Genomic DNA, 26231 nt, shown 5'->3' on the forward strand with positions numbered 1-26231 from the left:
TCATGAACTTACCATTAGATGTCAAAACAAAAGATAACAGCGAAGGCAAAGTCGGTGTTATATCCTCCTCCTGTTCACTGTTGTTTGCAATGCAACGATGTTTTAACAAAAAGCTCCTCATTTTATTACTTGAAATGAGTCAACTTCACCAGAAAAAAAAAGCACTCTCACTAACAGGAAGCGGCGAGTTCAAAGGCTAAAGCACGAGCTGCTCCTATTGGCTGATTCGGGAGTTTTTAGTAAATAAAGTCAATACATGTCTATTTTACGAATGGATTTATTGATTAACCAGACAAAAAAAAAAAATCAAAAAATCCAATATTCAGAAATAACTAAAATCTAAATAATAAACCACTTTTTAATTTTAAAACATATTTCTTTGGGGTGTTATGGCGACCAAGACCCTCAGAGTTTTACATTATTCTAGTTGAGGATATTTTCTCTAAATTAAGAGCCAAGGTGTTCGGTGTTCTCTGTTGGTACATTAAATGAAGTCATAAAAATTGAAGAGATGTGTCGTGTGGACATTGATTTTCAAACTTGAATTCTAGAAAGATGTTTCACTTCATCTGTGCTTCGAAGAATTTAGACAAACTGAAATTCAGCTGACTGAGCATCCCCTTGTCTGGCAGAGGTGATGATTACTTCTATGCTTGGTTTAGAATGTGTTGGCACCAATATTCAATTTTATTTCAACTTGAAAAGCTTTTCATGTGATAGAACTGAAGGCATAGTTCCATCTGATCGGGTTATTTCCAATGTCCTGTTTTGATGGAGCTCAGTCAGAACATTTGAGTGGAAATTATTTTTTTTCAACTTGATGACAAAAGATTCCAGAACGTGCTGGAAAGCCACCTTCTTATCCAGTGTTGACTAAATACCAGACTGAAATCAGGAGAGCATTAAGAATTCACAAGATTTTAAAGTACTTCAAACAATTTAATGAAAGGAAAAGATGAATTTGTGTATAAAAACAAAACACTTTATTACAATTAGGCTGAAAAATCCAATGAAAACACAACTACTTTACAAGTACAAATGTTTTTTGTTGATATTTACAGGGTTTTTTTTTTCCTTGAACATCAATAAAAAAAGGGTTCATGAGAAAACAAAATACTAAAGTACATGTTTACAGTGTATTTGCTGAAATAAACAAAAGGACTAAAGGAACGTGCATTTTTCTCCATTCAGTATCTACAGACAACAAGAGAATCAAACGCAAAAGGACTATTCATGAATACACTTATTCTAATGGAGAGCTTATTATCCATGACCTTCAGCCGGACGTCTGTGGTCGTCTTGAGATGGATCAGGATGTGATTGTGGGGAATCTCTGAAAGTTTCTATCCGAGGAAACTTCCGACGTCTCGTGAGACGAGTGAAGGACAGGCTGCTGGATCCTCTTTGATCTGCAAAAAGAGTTCAGCCCTGAAAATCTATTAAACAGTGAAGGTTCCAAATGTCCAGAGCGAGGCGAAGCTCGCTCGATCCTCGGCTCTGGGCCCGCGGACCGGAGGAGGGCGCCGCCTCCTCTAACTGCTCCCCCCGCTGGGCTTGGCGGGTGTCTTGGCCCGGATGCCCCCCTGGCGAGCCTGAGCCTTGGTGGGCTGCTGGGGCTGAGCGGGCTGCTGCGCCGGGGCCTCCACGGCGGAGGCGGTGCCGGGCTGCTGGGCCGGGCTGTGCGGAGGCGGGGTCTGGATCTGCGGCGAGGCGGCGGCCGTCACCACCTGCTGCTGGAGGATCTTCTGCTGGACCACCTGAGCCGTGGCCGTCCCCGCCGGGATCATCTGCACCTGGGTGGGCGCCGACGTGGCCGCCTGGGTGAGAGTGACCGTCTGGGCCTGGATCTGAAAGACAGACGGCGGCGACACTTTACAACTCACGCCAGACGTCCGAGGCTGCAGATTTCATTCAAGATCGAAGCGCTGCTTTCAGAGCTCGGCTGCCCTCGTCACCGACAGAAATCCTTCCACACAACACATCAACCGGCAGACACATGGGACCAGCGGAGTCGGAACGATGTCGCTCGTCAGATTAACTGCTCACAACATGCTTGTAGTCACAAGTTTGCTGGTTGGAGTCCTGAACCAGCATCCCTGAGCAAGGCCCACAACGCTCCAACTGCCCTGGATGCACCAGAAAGGGCATCAGGGGTCAAACTGATCGTGAAATCACATGATCCGCCATGGCAATCCCAGAGAAATTCATGATCCGAGCAACAACACTCGGTCTTTGCGAAAGCAAATTAAGCTTTTACTAGAGTTTGTCAGAAACTGACGTTTTGGGGGAATTCATACACTAAAGTCCAATGAAAATATAATAAGGAATTATCATGTACACATTGTTTTTTTTACTCATTCATCTTTAAATTTGTTCCCTGTGAGATATTTTTCCCATTAGGAAACTAAAAATTGTAAAGAAAAAAAGAAAAGAATCTCTGGCTTCCAATAAAGAGTAAATTGAAAGGAAAAGGGAAAAAAAAAAAACCCTGGAAGATGTGACAAAGGCAGCATCGTCTCGAGCTCTGTGTAGTTGAAAGAGATGACGGTCTGTGTGTGAGGAACTGAAGCTTTTGAAACTGTTCAAGTCTGGCACAGCCTGAGGCGTTAACCACACTCTGAAGCCATCAACCACAGACGGTCCCCCGCGGGCCTCAAATCTCTACCTGCTGAGGAGAAGAGACTATTTGTTGAATATTGGCCACAGTTGGTTGCTGCTGCACTATTTGTGGGAGTTTAGCCACCTGAAACAAGCAGAAGAACATCTGACATGAGCACACCGACCAACACTTCCTCTACACACACACAGCCTGCGCGGCGGCCGGCGGCGCGTCCGCTACCTGGATCTGCTGGGCTCCGGCGGGCTTCTGCGCCTGGGGGAGGGACGTGGTGAAGAACTGGGTCTTGATCCCCGGCTGGAGCTGGGTGGTGGTGGCGTAGGTCACCTTCTGCTGCGCCGGCTGAGCCGCCTGCACCGTCACCTGGGTGCCGATCTGGAAGACGGGACGCTTGACCTGAACATTTCTGTCCTGAATTTTTTTTTTCTTTTCTGGTTTTCATTAAGATTTATTTGGATGAAATACACCACAAGTCAATATAAGGGGTCTCATATTTAGAATTGCTAGAAATGGAAACCTGATGTTACTTTCAAGGCTTCATGGGAATATGGGCCTTAAAAACCTGAGTGAACACACATGGAGAGCAGCAGCTCATCCAACACTGAAGCCACCGTAACATTCTTTACTGCAGTCAACATGAATGCGGCAAACCAACAATGATTCTGGGGTAAAAACTACATAATTTAACCTTTTTTTTTTTAATAGAAGGGACACGTCGGTATTCTTTATCAGAGTAATGTTATGTTGACACTAATGCTGTCAATTTTAATCGTGATTAATCCATTGAGGTCTGCCAATTGGGTCAAAGAAAAGAACTAGAGGATAATAGTGTTTTTTCCTGACATTGGGACTGATTTATGAGGATTAGATTGTTCATTGCAATTAATCTCAACTTTAAAAAAGTTAATTGTTGACAGTTCTTCATGAATTAATCACGATTAATTGCGATCAATGGGATTAAAACTGACAGCATTAGTTGACGTGGAAATAATTCATTTATTCAATGACACATTACAGAAATCAAATTAAAAAAAATGCAGTGATGATTTTGGTCAATCATTATCAGAAGTTTTAGATGTAGTATTGCATTGGTCTGAAAATGTAAGATTTTTTGTTTTCCTTGGAAATCGGTCTAAAAAACTGACGCAGCCATGGGTTAAGGAAAAAAAGATATCTGCTTTTCTTCATATTGTCTAAATGTCGAGGAACATTATCTGACATAATTTGCATTCAAATAAGTATAAATCTCCGATGCAGATACTGTGATCACCTGGAGAAAAATGTCTCAAGAGGAGCTTAAATCACTCGGCTACAGGAAGAGATCTGTAATAAATAACTGTCAAGGTAATTGGAAAAAAAAAAAAGTTTCACAAGTGACCTGAGGCTCACACATTAAACAGGACATATATGATGGTTGTAGCTCGACGGGGATGTCGGTTTCCTGACAGAGATTCAGAGATTCCTGTCCAGTGATGATGGCCGTGGCGTCTTTACCTTCTGCTGCACGGTGGCCTGGCCCTGCTGCGGCTGCCCTGCTTTCTGCTGCGCTGCAGCAGCTGCCTGCTGCTGCTGCTTCTTCATCTGGATCAGCTGCTGGACCTGCATCTGAGGGAAGGGTGCGCTGAGCACGGGGCCGCCTGGCAGAGAGAACACACAAACGCACCATGAAGACAGATGAAAACAACCGGAATGAAGCTCTGGTGAATGTTGCACCGAGGTGCACGGGATTTAAACACACCGGTTTTCTGCGCCTGCCCGATCGCCACACTGATGCCCGCCACAGTCACTGGCAGAGTGGTGACTCCAGCCGAGGAGACCACAGCTGGCACGGAAACAACTGGAGGCTTGGTGAGGGTCACCTGGGCCGTCTGTCCTGCCTGGGCCTGGATCTGGCTCTGAGTTGGCATCCGGGCCTGTGAGGAGGGAAGAAAAGTACCCGGATCAACGTCGCTCACTGACTGATGCAATTCTAAGGGTTTCTCATGTCGTATCGATGTGTAATGAAGCCTGCGTTTTCACAATCTCACCAGTCTGGTGACCTGCAGGTTGGCCACAGTGGTTCCAGTCAGCACCGCTCCCGGTCTGGGTGCAGCCACAGCTGCCAGCTGAGGATTGGCCTGAGCCGCCTGTGCAGGCTGCACCTGAGCGGCCTGCTGGGCTCCAGCGGCCTGCTGGCCCTGCGCCGCCACCGCCGCGGCTACTTGCTGCTGCTGCTGTTGCTGCAGCTGCAGCTTATGTTTGTGCATCTTCAGCAACTCCTGTGAACAAACATGGAAACGTCAGGGATCCGGTGAACTGAGCACATCCTGTTCATATAAACCAAAAGGCCGTCAGACACCATCGTCTGGTAATGTGAGAATAGATCATTTATTCTTCCAACAGGATTTAACATTGTTTATCAATGATTGTCCTTTTCTGCCTCAAAGAAGAATAGATTGTCAAATCATAACATTTCTATAAGACATCAAAAGTCGAACTTCCAAAGTCCTCTACACCAGTCAAATCTTCTTTACTACTGGGTAACTCTGAAACCCTACAATCACAGAAGTCTCTCAGTTCAAGCAGCGGTGGAGATGTCTCAGTTTGACTCCAACAGTGTGTGTGGTGTACCTGGGGTTGTTTGCCTACAGTTTTGATCTGAGGAGAAGTTCCCTGCTGCTGCTGCAGCTGCTGCTGCTGCTGCCGGAGCATCTGAAGGTGTGCCGGGGTGAGGGGTTTCCCCTGTGGCAACTGCATGCCTGCGGCTGGAAAGGCGACATGAGGGAAGTCAAATGCGGAAAACACCGATGGGACATCCTGAGAAACCAACTCGGAGGGAAGCCTGCGTTCGGTACCTGGTGTGACCTGAGTGACCAGCGGGCGGGTTTGAGACTGCACCGGGCTCAGAGTGGTAGAGACTACCGCCGACGCCGTCACCGGGGTGACGGCTCTCACGGCCTGACCCGTGGCGATGGCGACCACTTCGGCGGGGGCAGCGGCGGCCGTTACGGCCCTTTGTTGTGCGTGGACCACTTGTGCTCCGGCCGTACCAGCGGGCTGCGGCGACAACAACAACAGACACAACAATGAGCGGAGGCCGCACCACTTGTGATGATTATCCCTGCCTACGGAGTTTGGCGCTACGTGCCGATCTGAAGGCTGTTTGCGTCAGAGTAAATTAATTCCTGTTAGTCAGTAGGTGGCTGAGTGGAGCCAGAGCAGCAGCGAACATGACTCACAGAGAGAGTGCCTGATATGACTGGAGATGCCAAGCGCTTGTTGGCCTGGAAGGGGCTTGGAGGAACTCCAGCTACTGTGTTCACAATCACATTCCCCGCAACGGTGGCTGGAGGAAAGGAAGAAGAAATAAATTAACTACTGGAACGCCAACTGCAAAGTAATGTGAGCCATATGTATGTCAGCGTACCAGCCTGGATGGTTGTGCCCACAGTGGCATTTTTAATAGCTCCAGCCTGAAAGAGAGGGAGGAAAAAAAAAATGTATAAAAACACAAAACATGTGTTTAAATCTTCCTCGAGGACAAACTGTAAGATCCAAAATGAACTCTACGGAGAAACAAGCCGGTGGTGGACATGAGGACTCACCAGCACGGCTGCGTTTGGCACAGCAGCTCCGGCTACAGCGGCGGCCTGCGGGACCTGAGCCTGTCCGGCAGCGGCGGCCTGGGCCTGACCCGGAGCGGCCTGGGCCTGGGTGCCTCCAGCCTGCTGCTGCGCCAACTGCTGAGCCTTCTGCTGCTCCGCCAGGGCCTGAAAACAGGCAACACACCGGTGAGAATGAAAGAACAACACTTCAACCAGTCTACATGCATGGCTGTTCCTCCTGGTCTAAAAAAAAACTTGTGTTTGAGAACCATCCACTTGAAACAACGCAGGATTGCTTCTCTGTTTGTGCTGTGACAGACTGGCGGTTTCAGGATGTTTGTTTGTTTCATTTTTAAAAATCCGTTTCTTTAATCCAAAAGACTCAGGCTGGGATCTGACGCTCCGGGGAACGGCATTCATTTTCTCACAGAAAAAAAAATAACAAATCAAGAGAAGCTGCCAGCGCGGACCGGATCTGATTGCAACAGTAATAAAGAGTGTTGAAACGGTAAGAAAACAGTCGCACTCTGCTGTTTTCACTTATTGAATCAACATTTGCCATGGTGACGCCTGATTTAATTTACACATCCACAAGTAGCAGCTCACTGCAAACTGTCACCTTTTTCTCTTTAGCGATCCTTTCAGCACGCTGAGACGCCACCTGGATCGGCGGTAATGGCTTGTCGTAACTGATCCCACTGAAGAAAAGAAAAAAGAAAAAAAACATCTTACAATTCCTTCTTTACTGACTGAAGTACCAGATAAATATTGTTAAAAAAAAAAAAAAAACCCAAAACAAACCTTTCTGCCAAGACGGAAGCATGTTTTGGATTCTTCTGGAAAGGATTCATGCCGAGCCTGTAAAAAGCACAAAATATACACTGAAACCAACGAAATGTCTCCGGTGCAGCTTTCGGCATCGTCGGACTAAGCAGTTGCTCACAGGGGTTTGATGGGCGGGCTCCTCTTGCTGGCGATGATCTTCATGAGTTCAAAGCGGCTGTTGTAGAGCTGGATGTGAGTGGAGTTGTCATCCTGCGTGTAGATCTGGCTGGTCCTCAGAGGCCGGCTGTTCTTAGACTGAACAAGAAAAGAAAACTGAAGCAAATTCGAATCACAAAAGCTTTCAGACAAACCAGAGACCAGGCAGAGAACAGTACCTTGTATATGCTCTTAGTTTTCTTCTTGGGGTTTGCTTCATACACCAGCTGAAAAAAATATTTACCACAATCACCTTTTTGTTATTTTCTTGTTTTAAACAAAAGAAAAAAAAAAAAAAAAGAGTAATCAATACCTTGCCCTCTTCTCTGGGAATGATGACGTTCTCGTAGCGGTTGCGACACTGCTTGGGTGAGCGGTATATGCGGCTGCATGAGTTCACCACGTCGCTCACCAGATCCCAGTTTGGCGTGTGTGCAGGAGACACGATTGTCAGGTTCAGCGGCAACTCCAGGAGCTGCTTCACAGCCTGACGGGCACAGAACAACGTGCGTCTTAGTACGTGACGTCCGTTCATTGCTAGTTTAGAAAGAGGGATCGTGAGGGGAAAGAGCACCTGAAGCAGAGCCCAGTCCTCGCTGATGAGCCACTCGGGGTTGTCCTGGCTCGCCTCCATCGCAGGTTTAACCAGGGAGGGGAGGGGCTTGGCGAACGGCGCCTGCTGCTTGAGGGAGAAGTTCTTTTTCTGGTCTTTGCCGTCCCGGCGAACTTTGAGCATGCTGGCCTTTTCGAAAAGGGATCGAGGAGGAATGACCGTCTCCCCGTGACCCTTCTTCTTCTTTCTGGCAGCTGCTGGACAATGAAAACAATTAAGTGCCGAAAAAAAAAAAAAAAAATCACAGTAACACTTCGAGATGAATCTAATCTCCATCTTTGGAATATTTTCCTCTAGTGAATTTATTTAGTGGAGTGAAATTACAAACTAAAATGTGCAACAAAGGCTGGTGAAGGCCGTCAGCAACAACGTCCTTACCTGAGGGATCCATCTTGAGCCTCTTGTGCTCTTTGCGGATGTAGATAGGAGGCAGCTTGGACTCTGGCATGGGTGTGGTGTCATACATCAGCATCATCACAGAGTCGATGTAGATATCGTTGTCATCTTGAGGTGGTGTGGGCGGGGTCCAAAGCTGTATTTGAAAATCAAAATACAGTCAGATGACGGTGAATATTGTGTTTCGATGGCAATAAATGTAATGAAAACAAAACTAATAAACATTTTGGGAAGGGGAGATAAAAGCTTCCCATGTATAATATCCATAGTGTATTACTTGAATGCGTGATGTAGCTTAAAAACCTTGTCATTCACAAATATCAACAATCCTAGTGGTTTCTTTCAATACATCACACGTGGCGTCTTACCGGCATGATTTCTGTGTGGCCATCCTCTGCATCAAACACATACTCCTGTTAAATTGCAGAGACCAGGTTAATGTCAACAGCTACAAACACCAGCTCGCTCCATGAGCAGAGATCACTGCTGCCACCCACCATGTTGTAGGCATCCTCTCTGGTGTAGGTGAAGAGATCTTCATCTCCCTCTATCATCTGCCTCCCTTCTTCCTCCTCCTTCAGCTTCTGCAGCTGCTGCAGCTCCCAGCCTCTCTTTGAACACTCCAGTCGCTCCTGAGGGAAGTACACAAAGAGTTTGCAATCACTCAGTCAAATATTACAAAGTGTGAACACAGAAGGGCGCGTTTCACCAACCGACTCATTTATGCTGCGAAACATCTCCGAGTGTACACCTGAAATCTACAGAGAGGTGTTGCACTTTACCTTCAGAGCAGTTTCGTCGTCACTGACGTGCAGGTACTCCAGATAATGGAGGGCGTATCTTTCTATAGGTGTGAGCTGTTTGGAGGAAAAGTAAAAGTTAACAAAAAACAAACCTTTTCTGATTTATTTCTTGTACTTTTTGTGTTTAATACTCTAAAAGCAGATCTACCTGTTCCATGACTGCATTCAGCTCCTCGATCTGGACAGGCTCTTCTTTGACCTGGCTGTTTGAGTCCTGATCAGCCTCTGCTGGCTCCTTGCCCGCCAGCTGCTCCGTCTCCTCCTGGTCCTGGTCCTGCTGGTCGTCCTCCTCTGGCTGGGTGTCCAGGTTTATGCTGTGGAGTGCTTGGATGTACGGCCTGGCTACTCTGGGAGATATGGCTTCTGAAACTGAGGGCTCTTGGTGAAGAACCACGAACTCCTCCACCTTCTCTCCCGAGCCCGCCTCCACTTCAAACAGATCCTGGATTGTTCGCTAAAAACAACAACAGGTTACTTTAGGTCCTGAGCTGGATAAAACTACTGAGAGAGGAGCTACATTTAAACTGTGTGTGTTTAACTCCCTCAAAAGATTTTCAAAGTTAAAAATCTTTGAAGCTAGAGAAGTCTGAATTCATCTTACCTGTGTGAGGAAAGCTAGGGTGTAGTCGGTGCCCTGAGCCGCCACCTCTCTGATCAGGTCTTTTGTACCGTTCTTCAGTAGTTTCTCTTCGATGGAGTTTCCACTCTCCAACCTGTGCAGCACAAAATTATTTGTATGATGTAGATCGCAAAACTTTTAGCTGATCTCCTCATTCGGTTAAGTCTATATGGATTATTTGTCTGGAATAAACGATCCACTGTATTGACAGTATCACCTGTATATATGTATATCTTTGGAGCGTCCTATTTTGTCACACCACTCCTGAGTGCGGGCGTCCATGCTGGGATTGAGGTCTGTGTCATAGAAGACGATGGTGTCTGCGTCGAACACCGTTCCAACGGTGGAGCAGCAGCGATTCGTCAGGATGCTGCAGAACACCTGCCTGTTCCTGTTGAACTTCTTCATATTCTCCTGCAGAACCAAGAGCCACACAAAAGATAATCCGTTACATCCAGTATTTTTACTCATCTCTGACCTTTGAGTTTCACATAGATGATTATAACCTTCACAGACGTCACTTAAGTGGCTGCTGTTAACATTCAGCAGCCACATCGTCACAGATGAGGTCTGATGAAGAAAGACGTTTTAGTGCCCTCGACATAATCTTTGTTTTTCCCCAGTGTACCTGTCTTTCATCGAGGCTGAGGCTTTCATCGATGCGCACATAGGCCAGTTTCCGGTAGTCGAGGAAGGCCTCCAAGATGTTGAGCATCTTTAACATCTGAGTGAAGATGAGCACACGACGGTTCTCCGACCGGAGCTTCTGCAGCAGAATGGCAAGAGCCTCCAGTTTACCTTTGGAGAAGAAGAACATGTGAATTTAGCACGCTTGTTGAATAAAGAGGGCATGTGTCTGAATTGCTCCTTTAAAATAAGCCTATTCAAAATAATACTGTGTACGCGTCGCAGAGATGGCTGTGTGTGGAGAGCAAATTCCTCTGCGTAAAAAAATTAACTGTAATAAGAATGAAGTAGCCCTGCTTCCTACACAGGTTGAATGAGTCATACCAAAACAAAACAGAGATTGAGATGAATATGATATTTTTAGCGCTGCATGTTTGCTCTTCTAGCCTGCTGCTGTTTCATTACAAAAAAAGAAAAAAGCCCAAGACTAACCTGAGTCCATTTGCATTAACTGCAAGTCAGGATAGCAGATGACATGTGTGGATGCTAAACGGTGGATGTCGTCCCGATGAGGCGCCGACGCCTCCAGCAGCCGACGATGAAGGGACTTCTCTGCCAGCCTGTAGGGAACTGGGGGATTGGCTGCATACAGGTGAGGAGGCGGAGCTACAGCTGGAGGCACCACGCATATCAGTCTGAAAGAAAACCAGATGCATCAGGATTATTTGAAATATGAAAACACATGAACTGGCGACAGGTGTTGATTTACAACATAAAGGGAGAAAAACATTTGGAATGTGGCTTAAAGAATAAAAACAGAGTTGAAGATGTGCCGACATACCTCTTGATGAGGCTGCTGGCAGCTTCCTGCTGATTCTCCACAGAGAGCAAAGAGGACTGCAGGGTCGATGTGGTGGCAACACATGTCCTCTGAGCCCGAAGGCAGCTCTCCCTGCCAACCCACCGCCAGCCTCCAGCGGTCAGAGCCGTGTGGCCGGGCTCGGAGCTCAATGTGCACGCCTGCAGCAGGTCCGACCCGTACAGCACTCTCCGACTGCAGCGCCGCTCATTCGCTTCGAACAGGCGTCTCAAGCGCTCCTTCAGCTGCTGACTCTTGTCCTCTGAGGACTCCTGAAAGCCACAGCGACAACCCGTTGTTTCAGTTAATTCTGAAGTGAAGCTGGGCATTAAAAAAGCGATTTTAGAACAGAGTGATGCACTGACCTGATTGCCGCTTTGAGGTGTGAGCTTGGCAGAAGCTGATGTCGCATTTGTAGTTGCACCCAACGCTTAAAGAAAAAGATGCAATGTCAAAGACACTTCTACATTTACATGACATCTAAAGAAAGAAAATTACTGCATCAGTCCACCTAAAACTGGACTTTAAAAAGTACATAGAAACATTTTCGCTCCACTGAAATCAACATTTTCAAAGTGTGACTATCAAGCTCAGATAATGGGCTGAAATCCCATCAACTCCTGCATGAACACAGGGACTGCAAGAGGATGACGTATTCCGTGCACACTTCAGAGCTCCACGTCCAATACTGACCCCGAAGTCAAACAGCACGTCAAAGGGTAAACGGGACTCCAATAAAGGAAGCCAGCTGACTGGAAACATGAAAACTAGTGGGGTTTGTATTTGGACCCATACAGAAACAGACTGTATCTGTGACACTATAGGTCAACGTTCAATGGACCAATACTGATAAGTTCAAAGAATGCATATATGAGAGTAAACATCCTTTCAACAAAAACAATCCTGTGCATGACATCATGGACAATTCCAACAGTTCAAGCTGCTCAGGTAAACAAACTGATCGATTTACGACACTAGTTCCAGAACGTCATACAGAAAAAGGAGGCGAGCTCGCTCTAACAACATGTTTTCTAATACAAAACAATATTTTAACCTTCAACAATATCGTCACAAGTTGTCCAGTTGATGTCATGAACGTAAGAAGACGGTGTTAGTGATGCAGTGTCTTTGCTGACAATAGGTCACCTTGCTGAGTGGTGGACAGGGCAGGATGAGGTGTGCCGGGTGTAGCTGATGCACTGGACGCAGGAACAGCTTGAGGAATTGTTTGCATCAGCATGGATCCCTGTGGCCTAATGATCTGCTGCCCTGGAGCTGACACAATCTGCAGGATGTTGCCTAAATCCATGGTATATATATAGTATGGGGAGTTTATTAGGAGGAGCCAGACACATGCTTAAAATGTTAATGTAGAATCAAATAAGAAAGACTATGTACAAGATTTATTGATGTCCTTATCAAACTTTGTTTTCCTATGATGAAAAGCTGATGATAAACACAGGATTAGAGGAGTATGTCACACAAAACAATGACACATATAAAAGTAAGATTTACATGTTTTGTGATATAATAGATTAAAAAAAAAGGTGAATTACATAAAAAAGCATCAAATGGACATAAAGAAAAGAATGAAATAAAGTGGGACAATGGGATGTACATTACCGAGTGTACCTTGGAGCTGCAATGGCTGCCCGGTGGTGAGCTGGCGGAGCTGACTGGGCGACAGCGTGAACTTGTTGCCCTGAAACTGCAGCGTGACGGGAGTCTCCGGCTGCGCGATGCGATTCTGATTGCCCGCTATGTTGGCCAGCTGAGCAATCTTCACTACATCCCCACCTTCAACACAAAAGTAAGAGGAAAGAAATGATCAGGAACAGAACTGAAAAGACCAGAAGCAGTTTCACAGTGATCGTTAGTCCAAGGGTGAAAAAAAGGCCAGGCATGCAGAACCAGGGTGGATTAATCGGTGGAACAAGCACAGCTCCTCTCCACAACAGAATCATAGCAGCTCCTACTTTCAAACCCTGAAAGGGAGAAGAAATGACTACAAAGAAAGTCCTCGGGTGAGACAGAGATCCTAAAACAAAAGACGAAAAAACACATTTGCTGAATTTCTTGATGTCTTGAAGCACAGCTACTGAAACAAGTACTGCCCAGTTTGTCATGAATATTTGCGACACTTCCAATAGATCATTCTGCTCTTGGCTTTTAAAACATGGACTAAAAACAAAATGTGAGACAATAACACGTCACTGTACAGTGGTGTTGATGTGGTAGGTTTAGAAGCCTTCATGGCCAATTTATCGTGCTCATGTTTTTTAAGGCAGCGGCGTCAGACAGCACTGATTCATTTGAATTCAGTGATGCACAGAGAAAATGTGTCCAAATCATCTGAAACTTCAGTGACACCTGCTGGGTTGAAATCTCTTCGGACTGAATTTGGTGAGAATCAATCACATTCACAGTCTCTCTCAAATCGCAGCGCTGCAGTTCTTTGAACAGCCAAAAACATCAAGACAAGTAAGAAAGAAAAAAAAAAAAAGGTTTAAAAAGTTTCTCTGTCCACATTTGAGGCTGAAAGCATTGATATCCTGTGGGAACTCTTCCACATGCTGTGCATTTTTGCTCAATGTCAGAATAAAATCTTAACATCAGCAAAGAAAAGAAAAAATAAAGTTTGGGGGGGGGTTTCTTCCAGCAGCTGGGCTAATGCAAGAGAAAAGAATATTAGTAAACTGGGGAAAAATTACGATTAAAAGCCAGGGGGAAATAAAAAAAAAATTCAGTGAAACAGCACAGTGACGCGAGGTTTAACTCAAGTGGGTCATTCTCAGTGTTCATGCAGGTTTCAAGAAAGAAAACGGGGAAGGCTGAGGTTGTGGGAGATGCTGCTGATATGGCTACAGGTTTACTAACTTTTTCAACGGTGAGTTGTAAAAGTATTCATGATTTGCGACTACTGACGCACAAGCAGTGCGACGTCTGCTGGACCTATAAAGTCATTTATCTGGACGATACAAAGACTGAATACATATCAGCAGTGCCTCGAGTAAAGGCCTCAGTGCAGAGCAGCCTGGACTGTTGTGCCAAAGGTGGAGGGGAAAATGCTGAGAAGGAGGGGATGGCAGGCCACTTACTAGGCAACCGTGCCTGGGCCTGGGATGTAAGAACCAGCCTCTGGGACAATAAGCTGGGTTGGATGGCATGGCTGGGGGCTATCGCTGGCCTCGGGACCTGTGTTAACCCAGGCTGGTTGATGGGAGCCATAGAGCCCACCACTGTGCCAGCTAAGGTCACGGGGGCAGCCCCCAACACATGCTGACCAACGCTACTGTTCCCAGAGGGGGCTACAGTGCTGCTGCTGCTGCTGCTGCTGCTGCTGACAGGCGGGGCAGCCTGGGGTCTCTGAGTAGCTGTTCCAGCTGCTGCAAAGTACAAGGCAATACGGGATGGGACTCCATGTTAAGGGAGGGGAGGGGACCCAATATTTAGTCAAACAATTCAAAACACTTTCCCCATAAATTCAATTAGCAGTGGTAGACCAACATAACAAGCCACATTCAGGGGTGTTACAGCTAGATTATTTATCATACACAATCAAGAACATTAGTAATTCTACACAGATTAGACTAAAATGGCTCATTACATTCTGATTTTTTTTTGCAAAGTATTCATATAGTCAATCACACATTTTGGTAGCAGAATAAGCTCTGCAAAAACAAAGCAAAAAAACACTTGTACTCTGCATCAGGATTGTTCTTATACAGTCAGACCCTTTAACATCTGCACACATAACTTCATGATAAATCAGACTGCAGTTTGTGGAGTGATCAGTTTGCCCCGTTTACATCAAACTGAATAAAGTGATCAAACTGATGTGTTGGCTTATGTGTGTCAACATTATAATTTAATTTGGTCAGTGGATCAATGTGAATAAAGGTTTGTTCTTGTTGAGGGTATGAGGTTAAAGAGCAGCTTCTTTTGAATCAACCAGTTCAGCTCTGGTGTCACCGTTTTCCCTGAAACAATGTGGGTGAAGCAACACAAAGATGGGAAGCAGTCCAATGTGCAGCTTCAATAAAGTCTGATTGGATCATTAACTGGGTTACACCACATCACTGTCTTATTTACAACTTTTATCTGATTTGGCCAATCAGATAGATGTGTGTACATGATGTGTTCTTGATGGGATTTTACTCCAATCACTTAGGGTCCACAAAGCAGTTAATATCTTCAAAGTCTGACTATAGATCAGGTTAAAAAAAAAAAGCATCTCAGTTTTGCAGCTTAACAATGTACAATGTACACACACACCACAGGCTTAATGTTGGTATGAGCATATCAGGTAAAACCACCACGAGAAATCTTGATGTTTTAACCAGTTTGCTATCTAGAAATGCTCCGGGGAGAATCTTACCATGGGGAGTGGGTGTGGTTGTAGCAGTGGTGACGGGGGACTTGCCCCTGGTCTGGCCTGCCTGGACGGGGGTGGACGAGGACGTGCTTGTTGTCGGGGAGCTTGTTGGAGGTCTCTGTCCGGCTGCACTTGCAAAGGCAGCGAGACGGCCTTCAGGCTTTGTGCCATACTGCACCGGCTGAAACAACCTGGACAGAGTTTTGAAAAAATGATCATAATGTGTAAATTCCAAAACAAATAAGTGGATACTTTGGAGGGCAGCATGAAAACTTGAGAGGTTTTTCCACTTTGATTATGTTTAACCGCACTAGTGTTTGGAGATGCAGCGCTCACCTCATGGGCTTTATAGGACATGGTTTTGGTCTTGGTGGTGGATCTGGACCAGAGTGTATCTCCTCGATGAGCTGCTGAGTGACCTTTAGCTTGGGTAGTGCCTCCTCTGTCTGATACCGGGTCAGTTTGTTGTCATTATTGATGAGGTCAAATATGGACAAGTCAGCCGTCTAGGAAGGAATTGAACGACAGGACAAAACTTGATCAGTGTTGATCGTTTACAGCATGTGTGTAAAACAGACACAGAAAAGATGCATTGAAAACATGTAATATATCACAAAACAGGAAAGAAAGAAAAAAGAAGAATTGAACAAAGCAACAGAGCATCCAAGGACAAACTTGAAACGTTGCCAACATATCAAACCACAAGACAGTGTAAGTCCCTGAAAGACGAAAGTCACAGTTCACACCTTGCTCGAGTCATTCTGCAGAGCCTCCAGCACCAGCGATGGAGCGTTGTATTGTAAAGAGGAAGAGTAGTAAGAGCTGTGAGTTTCTCGGGGCACCACCAGCTCGGGGTGGTTACACACTCGCTGCAGCTGCATCAAGACCTGCAGCACGCTGACGAAATGGCCCGTCTTCAGCGCTTCCTGAGCTCTGAGGGGGCACAGAAGATACATCAGACCAAATAACCACAACACAGACAGCTAACATATTGTAACCGGTATTCAGTACAGTCTAGTTAGTATTTTATTTCTGATTAAAACTCCATTGCAGTTTTTATCTGGCCACACAGGCTGATTTATGATGTAAAAAGTACAATAATCCATTGGGATGAAATGTCTCACCCTGGTTGAGTGAGAATGTCTTCGTAAAGGTTCTTCTGTCTGCTGGACAGGCGGCACTTCAGTATGTGCTCGTACTTCTTCGGCAGCTGTTTCTCTACGTCTCTTTTGGAGCGCCTCAGTATGAAGGGTTGAATCATCTACGATGAAGATCACAACGAGGGTTTATGTGAATGGCATAGTTAGTGGTTACAGGTGAGCGCATCATTCAGGCCCTATACCCACCCTGTGCAGGCGGATAACCAGTTTGTGGCAGTAGTCCTGATTCTGGTCTGTTCCTGCCTTCACAGGAAAGTCGGAGTAGGGCCTGGTAATTCCGGGCAAGAGAAAGTGGATCATGGTCCACAACTCCTTTAGAGTATTCTGGAGAGGAGTGTTGATGAGGAGAATCCTCTGCTCACTGAAAGAAGCAGACAGATATTTCAGATAGGTTGTTGTCTTTACATTGGTACAAACAAATAAAGTGACATTAAAAACAATGCATTGATCAGCAAGCTCACCTTCTGAGAGAAAAGATTGTTTCCCAGTGTTTTTCCGTCATGTTTTTGATGAGCTGCACCTCGTCCAGGACCAGATGCCTCCACCTCCTCTTCAGAAAATGATTCTGGTCTTTCATCAGCAGCTTGTAGGACGTCACACAAACATGGAAGCTGTTCGCTTCTCCCCACCACTGTAAAGCAGTTATACGTCATTAATAGACAAAACCTCTTTTACATCGAGTGATTTCATAGCCACGTTAAAACAAATAACCATTCTCTTGGATCTGCGCTCCCTCCTGTTGCCAAGGTAAAGAAGGATCTTCAGGCCGGGACACCAGCGCTTGAACTCCACTTCCCAATTAAGCAACCTGCATGTCCTCACGATGATAAGATGGGGTCCCCAGATGCCTGTCGACAAAAACAAGTCTTTGAACACCGAATTTCAATCTTTACAAAAGACAATGAACTAGAATGATGAGTTTCACTGAAGTGAGACTCACCCTCCTGCCCAGCTAGCTGAGCCATGTAAGCCACAGTCTGCACAGTCTTGCCAAGGCCCGTCTCATCAGCTAAGATGCCGTTGAGGTGCTTCTTGTGAAGGTTGACCAGCCAGTCCACGCCAATTTGCTGATACTCTCGCAGTGATCCATGCAAGAGGGCAGGAGCTGGGCTGCGTGTCTGGTTTTCAAAAGAAAAAAAAAATACAGAAAGAGAAAGAAGAAAGGAAATAAAGTCAAGTGAAGTCATTCTTCACATTTTCTCTTTTTAAATGTCTAAATAAGTGTGTTTCTTACAGTTGAAGTGGTTCTGAGGCTGCCCTTAGGCAGGATTTGTTCAGTCGCAGCGGCCACTTCTGCTATGTCTCTGCCAGACTTTCCACTGGAGTCAGAGGAAGCAGCTTTGTCGGCACCACGGTACTGGTCCACACTAAGCAGGGAGTCTATCAGCACTGGCTCGGATGAGCTGCCTGCAGGACCCTCCACTTCTGAGGGGGAGAGAGAGAAAGAAAACAATAAAACATTACTGAATATTCTACAATCACAACTGCAAACTTGATAAAAATGAGATTTTCCAGTGACAAAAAGCTACCGTCAGTCTCTTCCATTTCATCCTCATCACTGTGAGGACTCGGCTGAGGCCACTCAAAGCTGTCAGCATAGGCACCGGCATACTGTTTGATCAACGCATCTAGAGGCATCTCAGCTGTAAGACAAATAAAAAAGCCTTTAATGAAGACATATCAGCAAAAAGATGGGCAATTATCTGGATTCTCAATGTCTTAAAATGCTATTTTATTCATTACAAAACACATAAAAGACATTTCTAGTTAGCTGGTTTTACTGATCCTCAATAAATGATCAAGCTTTGTTGTTGGGTCTGGTTTCATTGACTCGCCGTCATAAACACACAATTTAGTTATCTACTCAATACTTTCCAACTAAAACCGTGGACACCCCTAAATTTGAAAAACTGAGTACACAAGTCATACACAAATGAATACCACACAAAACAATTCATCCTGTTTGATTAAAATAATTCCCATGCTTAGATAAATAGATGAAGTACCGTCTTTAGCGAGGTCAACCAGCTCTGCCTTGTGGTCTGCTTCCCCTTCCATGACCTCCTGTTCCTCTATGGTGCTCTCTTCATCGGTACCTGACAGTGGAAACAGCTTTTAATCAAATATGCAAAGTTTTAACTTTGTCCTTTTAGTCAGTTCCATTATTTGTATCACATACCATGTCCTTCAGACAAGGAAAAATTGCCTTTTCTTTTTTTAGCTGCAGATGGCCCCTCCTAAAAAGAAAGAAAGGAAAAAAAAAACATGGGGTATAAATATCTTTTAGGATGATGAATGTGTGTTTACATTCATTAGTATGCCACTGCAACACCTACCTCTTTATCGGCTTTATCCCCTGATGACTGGCTTGATACTGTAAGGCAAAACCACAAACTCAGTGCAAATGTTCAAGTTTTTGTTTTTAATAAAAGATGAAGCAGGACAGCAAACTTAAGCAGAACAAATGGGTGAAGGCTGTATCTCATACAACCAGGAAAGAATAATGCATGAAATACTGAACTTATTTTTTGGCAAATATGTTCCGGTTTAAGTCCAATAGCTGTACCTTTAGCTGAGGCCTGTTGTAAGCTTAGCGCTTTGAGTCTCTTCTCATAAATTTCAAACTGAAGCTTGATTTCCACAACCTATGGGGGGGGAAAAAAAGGGGAAAAAATTCACCAGGTTACTGGTTAACTTTGCTTCTCATCAGACATTCAATGTGGTCAGGAAAAACAGATTACTAAATAACTAAATGGACAAACCTGTTCAATGTTCAACCAGAAGAATTCAACCTCTCGGGCAATCGTGCTGGCAATGTGGCGAAGATGAATTTCCCTTTCTTTCCTTGATCTCTCTTCACTTTTCTTCTGTTCTTGGTGATAACGGGCACAGGTGCGAACGAGCTGCAGCATTGACAGTGAATAACATCAGGTTTTCAACAAGACGCCAGTTTTGGAGTAAATCTTGTTGTCGAGCTGAAATGCAATTTTAAATTTCCTGTAGTAACTTATGTGTCTGTCGTACCTTCTTGGCAGCCGCCGCCTTCCATCGCCTCTCCTGGGCAAAGTCAGCAGCCATCCACTGCATCTCTTCCAGGAGGTAGTCCCAGTGGGATTTGGGCCGTGACGCCTCCACAAGCTTGGGTAGCTTACTGGCTGACCACTGACCCTCTTTCCTCAGCTCAGAGATGCGTTGGTGCACTTGATTCTCCTTGGAGATGGAAATAGAAGTGGTTATCAAAAACACCACATATTCTCCCCCAAATTTGGTCGACTCAATCACTAAATTAAAAACTTGCTCAATCAGTGCATACAAAGAACAATTCACCAAGTTAATCATAAACATCAAACAGATTCACCACAAGGCCTGTATTCATTTGCGATCTGTATTCAATCAGTGCGTCTCAGGAACTCACCAGTTTGGCTTGCTCCACTTGCTTATCTTGAGAACCCTCCTGTGAGGACTGCATGTTTGTATTTTGACCAAAGCCACCTATCTTGATGGCGGAGATGCCGTTAGTTCCAGTCAATTTAGACTGGGTGCCAGGATTGAGGTTAGAGCCAAGAGGACGGAGAGGACTTGCAGCGTGTGCGGTTGGAACGGCGTTGGGAGCAGTCAGGGGGGCATTAGACACGGATGCTATTGATATTGAGTTGGTCAAAATCCTCTGAACTGGCTGGTTTGGCTCCGTACCGGGGCGTGCAAGTGCCACAGTCTGTAGAGAAGAGACAAAAAAAAAGTATAGCAAAGTGAATGTCTAGATCAAACACAGGCATGGAAAGTGTATCTGTAAAGTCTGGCGCCGACTGACCGCTTGTCCCGGCTGTAGAATGGCCTGGGACTGCTGCTGCTGCTGCTGCTGCTGCTGCTGGGGCTGCAGCTGCAGGTGAAGACCTGTCTGCATCTGCTGCTGAAGTTGCGCCTGGAGCTGTGTGTGAGGACTCACTGTGGTGAGGACAGCAGCCCCTGCTTGCACTTTGACCTGCGCTTGAAGCTGAGCACCCGGCTGAGCTGCACTGTCCACTAACTGAGCCTGCTGGCTAAGAGGCATGGGCAGGCCGGCCATCGGGAGCGCACCCTGAGGCAACCTGCTCGGCAGCTGTGGGGGAGGGGTGTGCAGGCTGGCGGCGTTCTGGACCGGCGGTCCCTTCGACGGGTCGTACTGCTGCTGGTTCTGCTTCTGTCCTGCAATCTGGACCGCTTGAGGAGTAGGCGGCATCCCGCCTGTATACACAGTAACCATAGTATAGGACAAAGAGGCAGTACAGAAAGCAACACAGAGAAAAACAGTTAAAAATAAAGTTGTTAAGTTTGTCACTGCAAGTGAAGTGCTTTAAAAATTCTTGTGCCTTTTGTGGTTTTAAAAGTTTTTTATCGTTTGGTAGCTTTCCCTTAATATTCATTTGAGAGACCCCTTTGAAAATACTTTTTTAAATCTAATACTTTGATATTGAAAATGTAATTTAAATTTCAAAAGACTACTTGAACTTGAGCTGTTAAAGCTCCTCAACCTTCCCTTAATGAGCTAGAGGAACTGTATTCATCATATTCAACAGTAGTGTACTACTTCTTTATGATCAGAGCGGAAACTAATGAAACTCATACAGCAAAATGATTACAGAAGAAATGAAATCAATATGAGAATCTACATGTCTCTCAAATAAAATACTACTTTGATTAATGCAAAACCAAAATATTGCATTTCAAATGTTGAGAGAATGTGGTTTAAAACATCAAATTATACATGCAATCAGATAAGAAGGTCTTAGAGAGAAAGAAGAAATGTTAGAAATGAACAAAAAACAAAAGTAGAAAAATAAAGAGACAAGGAGAAGAAAGGGGAAATAAAACTACAAAGCAGACACTCACAAAAACACCATATGTTTGGCATGCATGAAGCGATGTCATTCTGGCAATAACCAAGGCATCTGGATGCCTCACATAGCGACAAAGCACACAGGTGAGCAAAAGGACACACATGGGGTCTTGCAGACAGCAGGCCTAAGCGGAGCTGTGCACACTAAAGCAGCACCTGCCTTACCTCCCTGCACGCCACACCACCTTGCCTAGACGCCATCAACACCTGGCCCTGACACACCCACACAATCGCAAAAACCCGTGCCGTGAACACAACTCCTCCAAATGTCTCCCCTCCTACTTAGACTGAGGGAAAGAAGCCAAGTCAGAACAAAACGTCATGAAAGAACATGGACGAAAATCAACCAAACGTGAGCATGGCAAAAAAAGACACTCTCGAAGATTGATGGCTGGTGATGTTGAAGTCCTTTCGGTGCCGCAAGGACTGACAATCGAAGAGGGAAGGACTCGTGACAGAATGACGATGGGAAATCAAAAAGGAAAGATGAAACGTGGATTCATAAAAATGGGAAAACAGGCGAAGCCCATTGGAAAGTGATTTCGTTCCCACAGGGCACCCACTTTCTTTGATCCACCTCCAAATTAGCTGAAAAATCCATCAGCTCAGGAAAGTCGGTCCAAATAATGACGACTAACAGGAACGAACTTCAGAAAAGAAGAGATGAATAACGACAGGTGATCAAGAGTTGAAACAAAAAAAGGAAATAATAAGACATGGCATCTTCCCAATGAGTGGCTACTCTTCTTCAGACATGGATTGTCTTCTTCCCCATTTATCCTGACAAAGAGGGTTGGAGCTGGTACAGCTAAACCTGAACCTCCTTTGGACTGCTGAGAAATCCAGCAGATGGATGAAGATCGGTTTGTCGATGCTGCTTGGAGTTTTGTTTGTCGAAGATGAATGTTGTGGTTCACGTTTTTTTTTTAAAAAAAACTCCTCAGTTTAAGGAAAGGCATGGGTCCAGCAGCATCGAACAGAACACAGAACGGCCTGGTAGTAGCACTCCTACCTTGCGCAGTCGGCATAAGCTGCTGGAGTGGAACGCCAGGTGATCCTAAAGGAGCTACACCAGGATGCTGGAAAATCAGCCCATGGCGACCAACGTCAATCCGGGGCCTCTTAGCCTGATCTGGGATTTAAAACACACAATACCCTCATAACGCAAAAAAAAAGTACTCGGCACAGAGGAATAACCTTCTGCGGACCTTACAGGTCACCTCTCCTTCCTCGGATTAAGACTTCAACACAGAGCGCTAGTAGAGGATGCCAAATATCTAAAAGCAGAAGCAATTAGAGGGAGAAAAGAAAACAAACAGAAAACAAAGCAAACGGGGAGGAAACAAAGCAACATAGGAGAGACAGAGGTCTACGATCCTTGCCCTACCTGCTTGCACCATAGCCTGTTGCCTCTTAAAGGCATCCATGTCTCCAGAGTTTGCAAGAGTGCCAGTAGCACCCCCTTGGTGTCCCTGGGAAAAAAAAAAATTCTCCAAAGGCGTCACATACTTCCCGATTGAATGTGAAGGCATAAAATCCAAAATTTAATCAAAATGTTTTTTTTAAATGAGTCAAATTTAATTACCTGAAACTGCTGCTGGGTGGAGAATGCTGCAGAGACATTTGGAGGAAGTTGTGTTGCTATAGCGACTGGCGTCACTGCTTGGCCATCTTTTCCAGTAACAACTTTTACCTATTTTAAATAAAGAAATGACAGAGGCATTTTCAACAAAAGGGCCTAATGTGCTCAACATTTAAAACATCTACAAATCTCCACATTCGAAGCCAGCGAATGTAATACCTCATCATTGATGACCTCAGACTGTTCTTCTTCTTCCTCTTCATCTTCAAGGTCCAAGTCATTCTGTCGCAAATAAGTATACAAAGGAACGCAAGGCTTTTTCTTAAAAGCTAGGTAGTCCATCATGTTCCCTTGCAGTTGTTGAAGAAAGAAAAGTTCAATCAGATATTCTTTGAAGACTTCTTTCAGACTCTCCATCTTCTTGGTATGGTGCTCTAAGCACTGTTTCCTTAGCTGGGCAATCTCTGGTGTGGAGGGCGCAATTTCCTCTAACTTCTTGGTGACCTGCTTCTTGGTGCCCACAGTCATGCCAGCGGGTGCAAGAGGATTGTTGGGGATCCCTTGTGGTGGGCTGGTGAGGGATGGGCTCGAAGGTGGAATGGAGGCAGGTACGCTGAAAGACGCCGCGGCCGTGGTTCCCACTCCTGCAACCACACCTTGTGGAGTCTTTTCAAATATCGGACGCGCCAGCTGTCCTTGAATGATACTGCTAATCTGTGGAGGTAGGTGGGAAGTGGTGATGTGACCAGGGCTGCCCAGAGTGGAGAGAGTAGCACCAGTGGCAGCAGGACTCTGAGGTCCGAGGTGGTGAATGGTGCCTCCAGTCTGTGAATGAGGCTGAGACAGCCGACGCTCCCTCACAGAGCCTGGCGCTCCTGGAGAGGTGAGTTGTACCTGGCCAGTTGTGGCGGGGGCAATCTGGGCCAGTCCTGTCCCCTCCTGATATACAAAGTGTCCACTACCTGACGGACTGCCTAAACTGATTTGCCGCATTAACATACCGGCTTCAACGAATCGTGTTGGACTCTGTCCACACACACCCAAAGCTGCCGCGGGAGCTCCTGGCCTCGTCACACCTTGCAGGGGCACTGGGCTATGCTGAGTTGGACTCTGAGGTTGAATAGGTTGGGGGACAGGTGAAGTGACCTGGATGTAGGAAGATGGAGCATGTTCAAATCTCCACTGAGGTGTAGTATGCTGGAAGCCAGGGGAGGCTGGGTTCTGGATGGGGAGTGGCGTCAGCGTGATCTGCTGATTTGAAGTCACCATCTGCCCCACGTTTTGTAATGTTATGTTCATGTTCTGCCCAGTTACAGGACTGCGACTCATGATTATCTGATAATTGGGTGACTGGGGAGCTGAAGGACTGGCAGCAGAAGTAAAAGTGGTCACAGGAGACTGAGGATGGTTAACGGTAGCTTGCTGCTGTGTAACTGCCAGGGTAGGCTGCTGCTGCGGCTGCTCCTCTGCTTCTGACCCAGTGACAGACTTGGATCTCTGGAGCTGTCGTTGCATGTTCTGTGATCCACTTCCATGGTGCATTGCGTGATATTGTTACTATGTCCAACCACAATAATCTGTGAAAGCAGAAAAAGGAATACATCATTTTTAATCCAGAATGCAAAACAATATAGCAGAGTGCTACACAACGATGTTAAGTCATAAACTATAAAAATCTTGCAAGGCAGAAAGCCACAAAATAAATGACTGCAACATTCTGATAATATCTAAAGCAAACTCACTTACCCATTTCATACAATAATTAACTCTTATTTGAGCAAGTTGAAGTACAAAAAGATACATACTTTGTAAGAGATAACTGTGTCAGACTGGCATTACTGAAAAAATATAAGCGATGGTATATGCATCAAAATGCAATTTTATTAGTTTTTTTTTTAAGCACAAAGCAGCTGCTTGGCTGGACTAATTAGGGTTAGAATATGGTTAAACATACATTTTACAAGTATTTTAATTTACATGAAAAATTAACTAAAATATAGTATAACACAACTATAAATTACTGTTACCTACCTGAATACTCCCTATAGGGTTTTCTTTTAAGCATTTCAACACAATTAACTAACACAACATTATTGTATCGTCTAAAAATGTATAAAGTATTTTCAAGATATTCCTTTAAACTTATCTTAATATGAATGCCGCTCAATGCAAGCGATGTTGGGAAAATTGCAAATGTATTCTAAGAGCGGTAACATCTCTGCGGAGACTCTCAGTCATCCAGGTAAAGGCGTTGTCGTTTTTATCACTGGATTTGCTTCAGCTTTTAAAGACACCTTGATATTTGTACATTACAGCAATTTGATGTTCATACAGCATCCTTTGCACGTTTGCATCAACAAAAATATTAACACTGCCAGATGAATAACCATATCATACTACATCTAAAGAAAACGTTAAGATTCTTCTTGCACTACAATAAACAAGCTGATATTAATTTGCATTTCAAACAAAGGTGAAAGAGGTATACGCTGCAGCTGCCGGTAGATCACATAGACATGGTTGAATTTCTACCGTAAATCACACGGTTAAGATATTAATATAAGGTGTCGCTTATAGTTCACGTTGAAAAACATCCCAAAACGACATCCCTGTGAAATCCAGCACATCTGACAGCGGCAGTCTCTTTGTATCGATTAATATGAGCTTACGGCGTTACCTTTCAGTTCCACTTCGGGGCAAACCGATCGCTAGCGTTAGCATTGGAACAACAATAAATGCAACTGCGATAATGAGCAAACATACGTACACAGCTAAGCCAATTACAACTAAAACAATGGAAATGACTGCAAATATTGAACTAAATTATCATCTACAGTGTCGCCTCAGTATTTAAAAAGACCCATGTTACGGGACGCGTGCTAACCCATCCTAACGATTAGCTTGTTTCGTGCTAACAGGCCAGCTCCCGATTAATAAATACATTTATCAGACAAACAGTGTTACTTACAAGGGATTGAGATTTTGTGGCGGGTTGATAAATCCTAAGTCATATTTACAGGTGGTAGCGCACCGTAACAAAATGTATCTTGGTGAAAAATAAAATATTGATATTGCTAGCTGCAACTCAATGTTTTGAAGCTAGGTTAACTTCATTCAGCAACATGGCGGACGCGTCAAC

At 45.0% G+C, this 26231-nt stretch overlaps 1 protein-coding gene across 3 annotated transcripts; it reads right to left on the reverse strand.

Annotated features, from left to right (window-relative positions):
- Positions 1 to 956: 956 nt before the first annotated feature.
- Positions 957 to 26231, reverse strand: ep400 (E1A binding protein p400). 3 transcript variants are annotated; one of them, XM_030103997.1, is made up of 54 exons: positions 26061 to 26231; positions 23312 to 24669; positions 23096 to 23203; positions 22898 to 22982; positions 22523 to 22642; positions 20446 to 20858; positions 20050 to 20349; positions 19659 to 19844; positions 19397 to 19537; positions 19201 to 19279; positions 18971 to 19008; positions 18814 to 18871; positions 18641 to 18730; positions 18164 to 18277; positions 17869 to 18059; positions 17575 to 17752; positions 17346 to 17482; positions 17096 to 17265; positions 16821 to 16995; positions 16599 to 16735; positions 16221 to 16407; positions 15811 to 15980; positions 15478 to 15665; positions 14198 to 14485; positions 12732 to 12896; positions 12246 to 12398; positions 11465 to 11529; positions 11082 to 11371; positions 10733 to 10935; positions 10242 to 10411; positions 9831 to 10027; positions 9596 to 9707; positions 9143 to 9448; positions 8974 to 9048; positions 8689 to 8823; positions 8560 to 8604; positions 8174 to 8327; positions 7757 to 7992; positions 7496 to 7669; positions 7362 to 7409; positions 7145 to 7281; positions 7003 to 7059; positions 6821 to 6899; positions 6202 to 6366; positions 6024 to 6069; positions 5836 to 5942; positions 5452 to 5653; positions 5228 to 5361; positions 4645 to 4875; positions 4356 to 4530; positions 4112 to 4254; positions 2840 to 2992; positions 2666 to 2743; positions 957 to 1847 (listed from the first exon to the last, which is right to left on the reverse strand). In XM_030103997.1, exons 2-54 carry the CDS (start codon positions 24632 to 24634, stop codon positions 1533 to 1535), a joined length of 9426 nt encoding a protein of 3141 aa, XP_029959857.1. In that variant the 5' UTR covers positions 24635 to 24669; positions 26061 to 26231; the 3' UTR covers positions 957 to 1532. The 3 variants fall into 3 exon arrangements, with proteins under 3 accessions (XP_029959857.1, XP_029959858.1, XP_029959856.1); XM_030103998.1 differs by lacking the exon at positions 22523 to 22642 and having other exon boundaries at positions 12723 to 12896; XM_030103996.1 differs by lacking the exon at positions 26061 to 26231 and having other exon boundaries at positions 12723 to 12896; positions 23312 to 24634.

The sequence above is a fragment of the Salarias fasciatus genome, chromosome 12, assembly GCF_902148845.1.
Source record: "Salarias fasciatus chromosome 12, fSalaFa1.1, whole genome shotgun sequence".
Taxonomy (NCBI): domain Eukaryota; kingdom Metazoa; phylum Chordata; class Actinopteri; order Blenniiformes; family Blenniidae; genus Salarias; species Salarias fasciatus.

Coding starts and splice junctions, on each gene's coding strand:
- ep400 (XM_030103996.1), bottom strand. CDS start 24,634: ATGCACCATGGAAGTGGATCACAGAACATGCAACGACAGCTCCAGAGA. Junction 17,266..17,345: donor AGCGCAGATCCAAGAGAATG/GTTATTTGTTTT, acceptor ACTGCTTTACAG/TGGTGGGGAGAAGCGAACAG. Junction 8,605..8,688: donor GAGAGGATGCCTACAACATG/GTGGGTGGCAGC, acceptor GCAATTTAACAG/GAGTATGTGTTTGATGCAGA.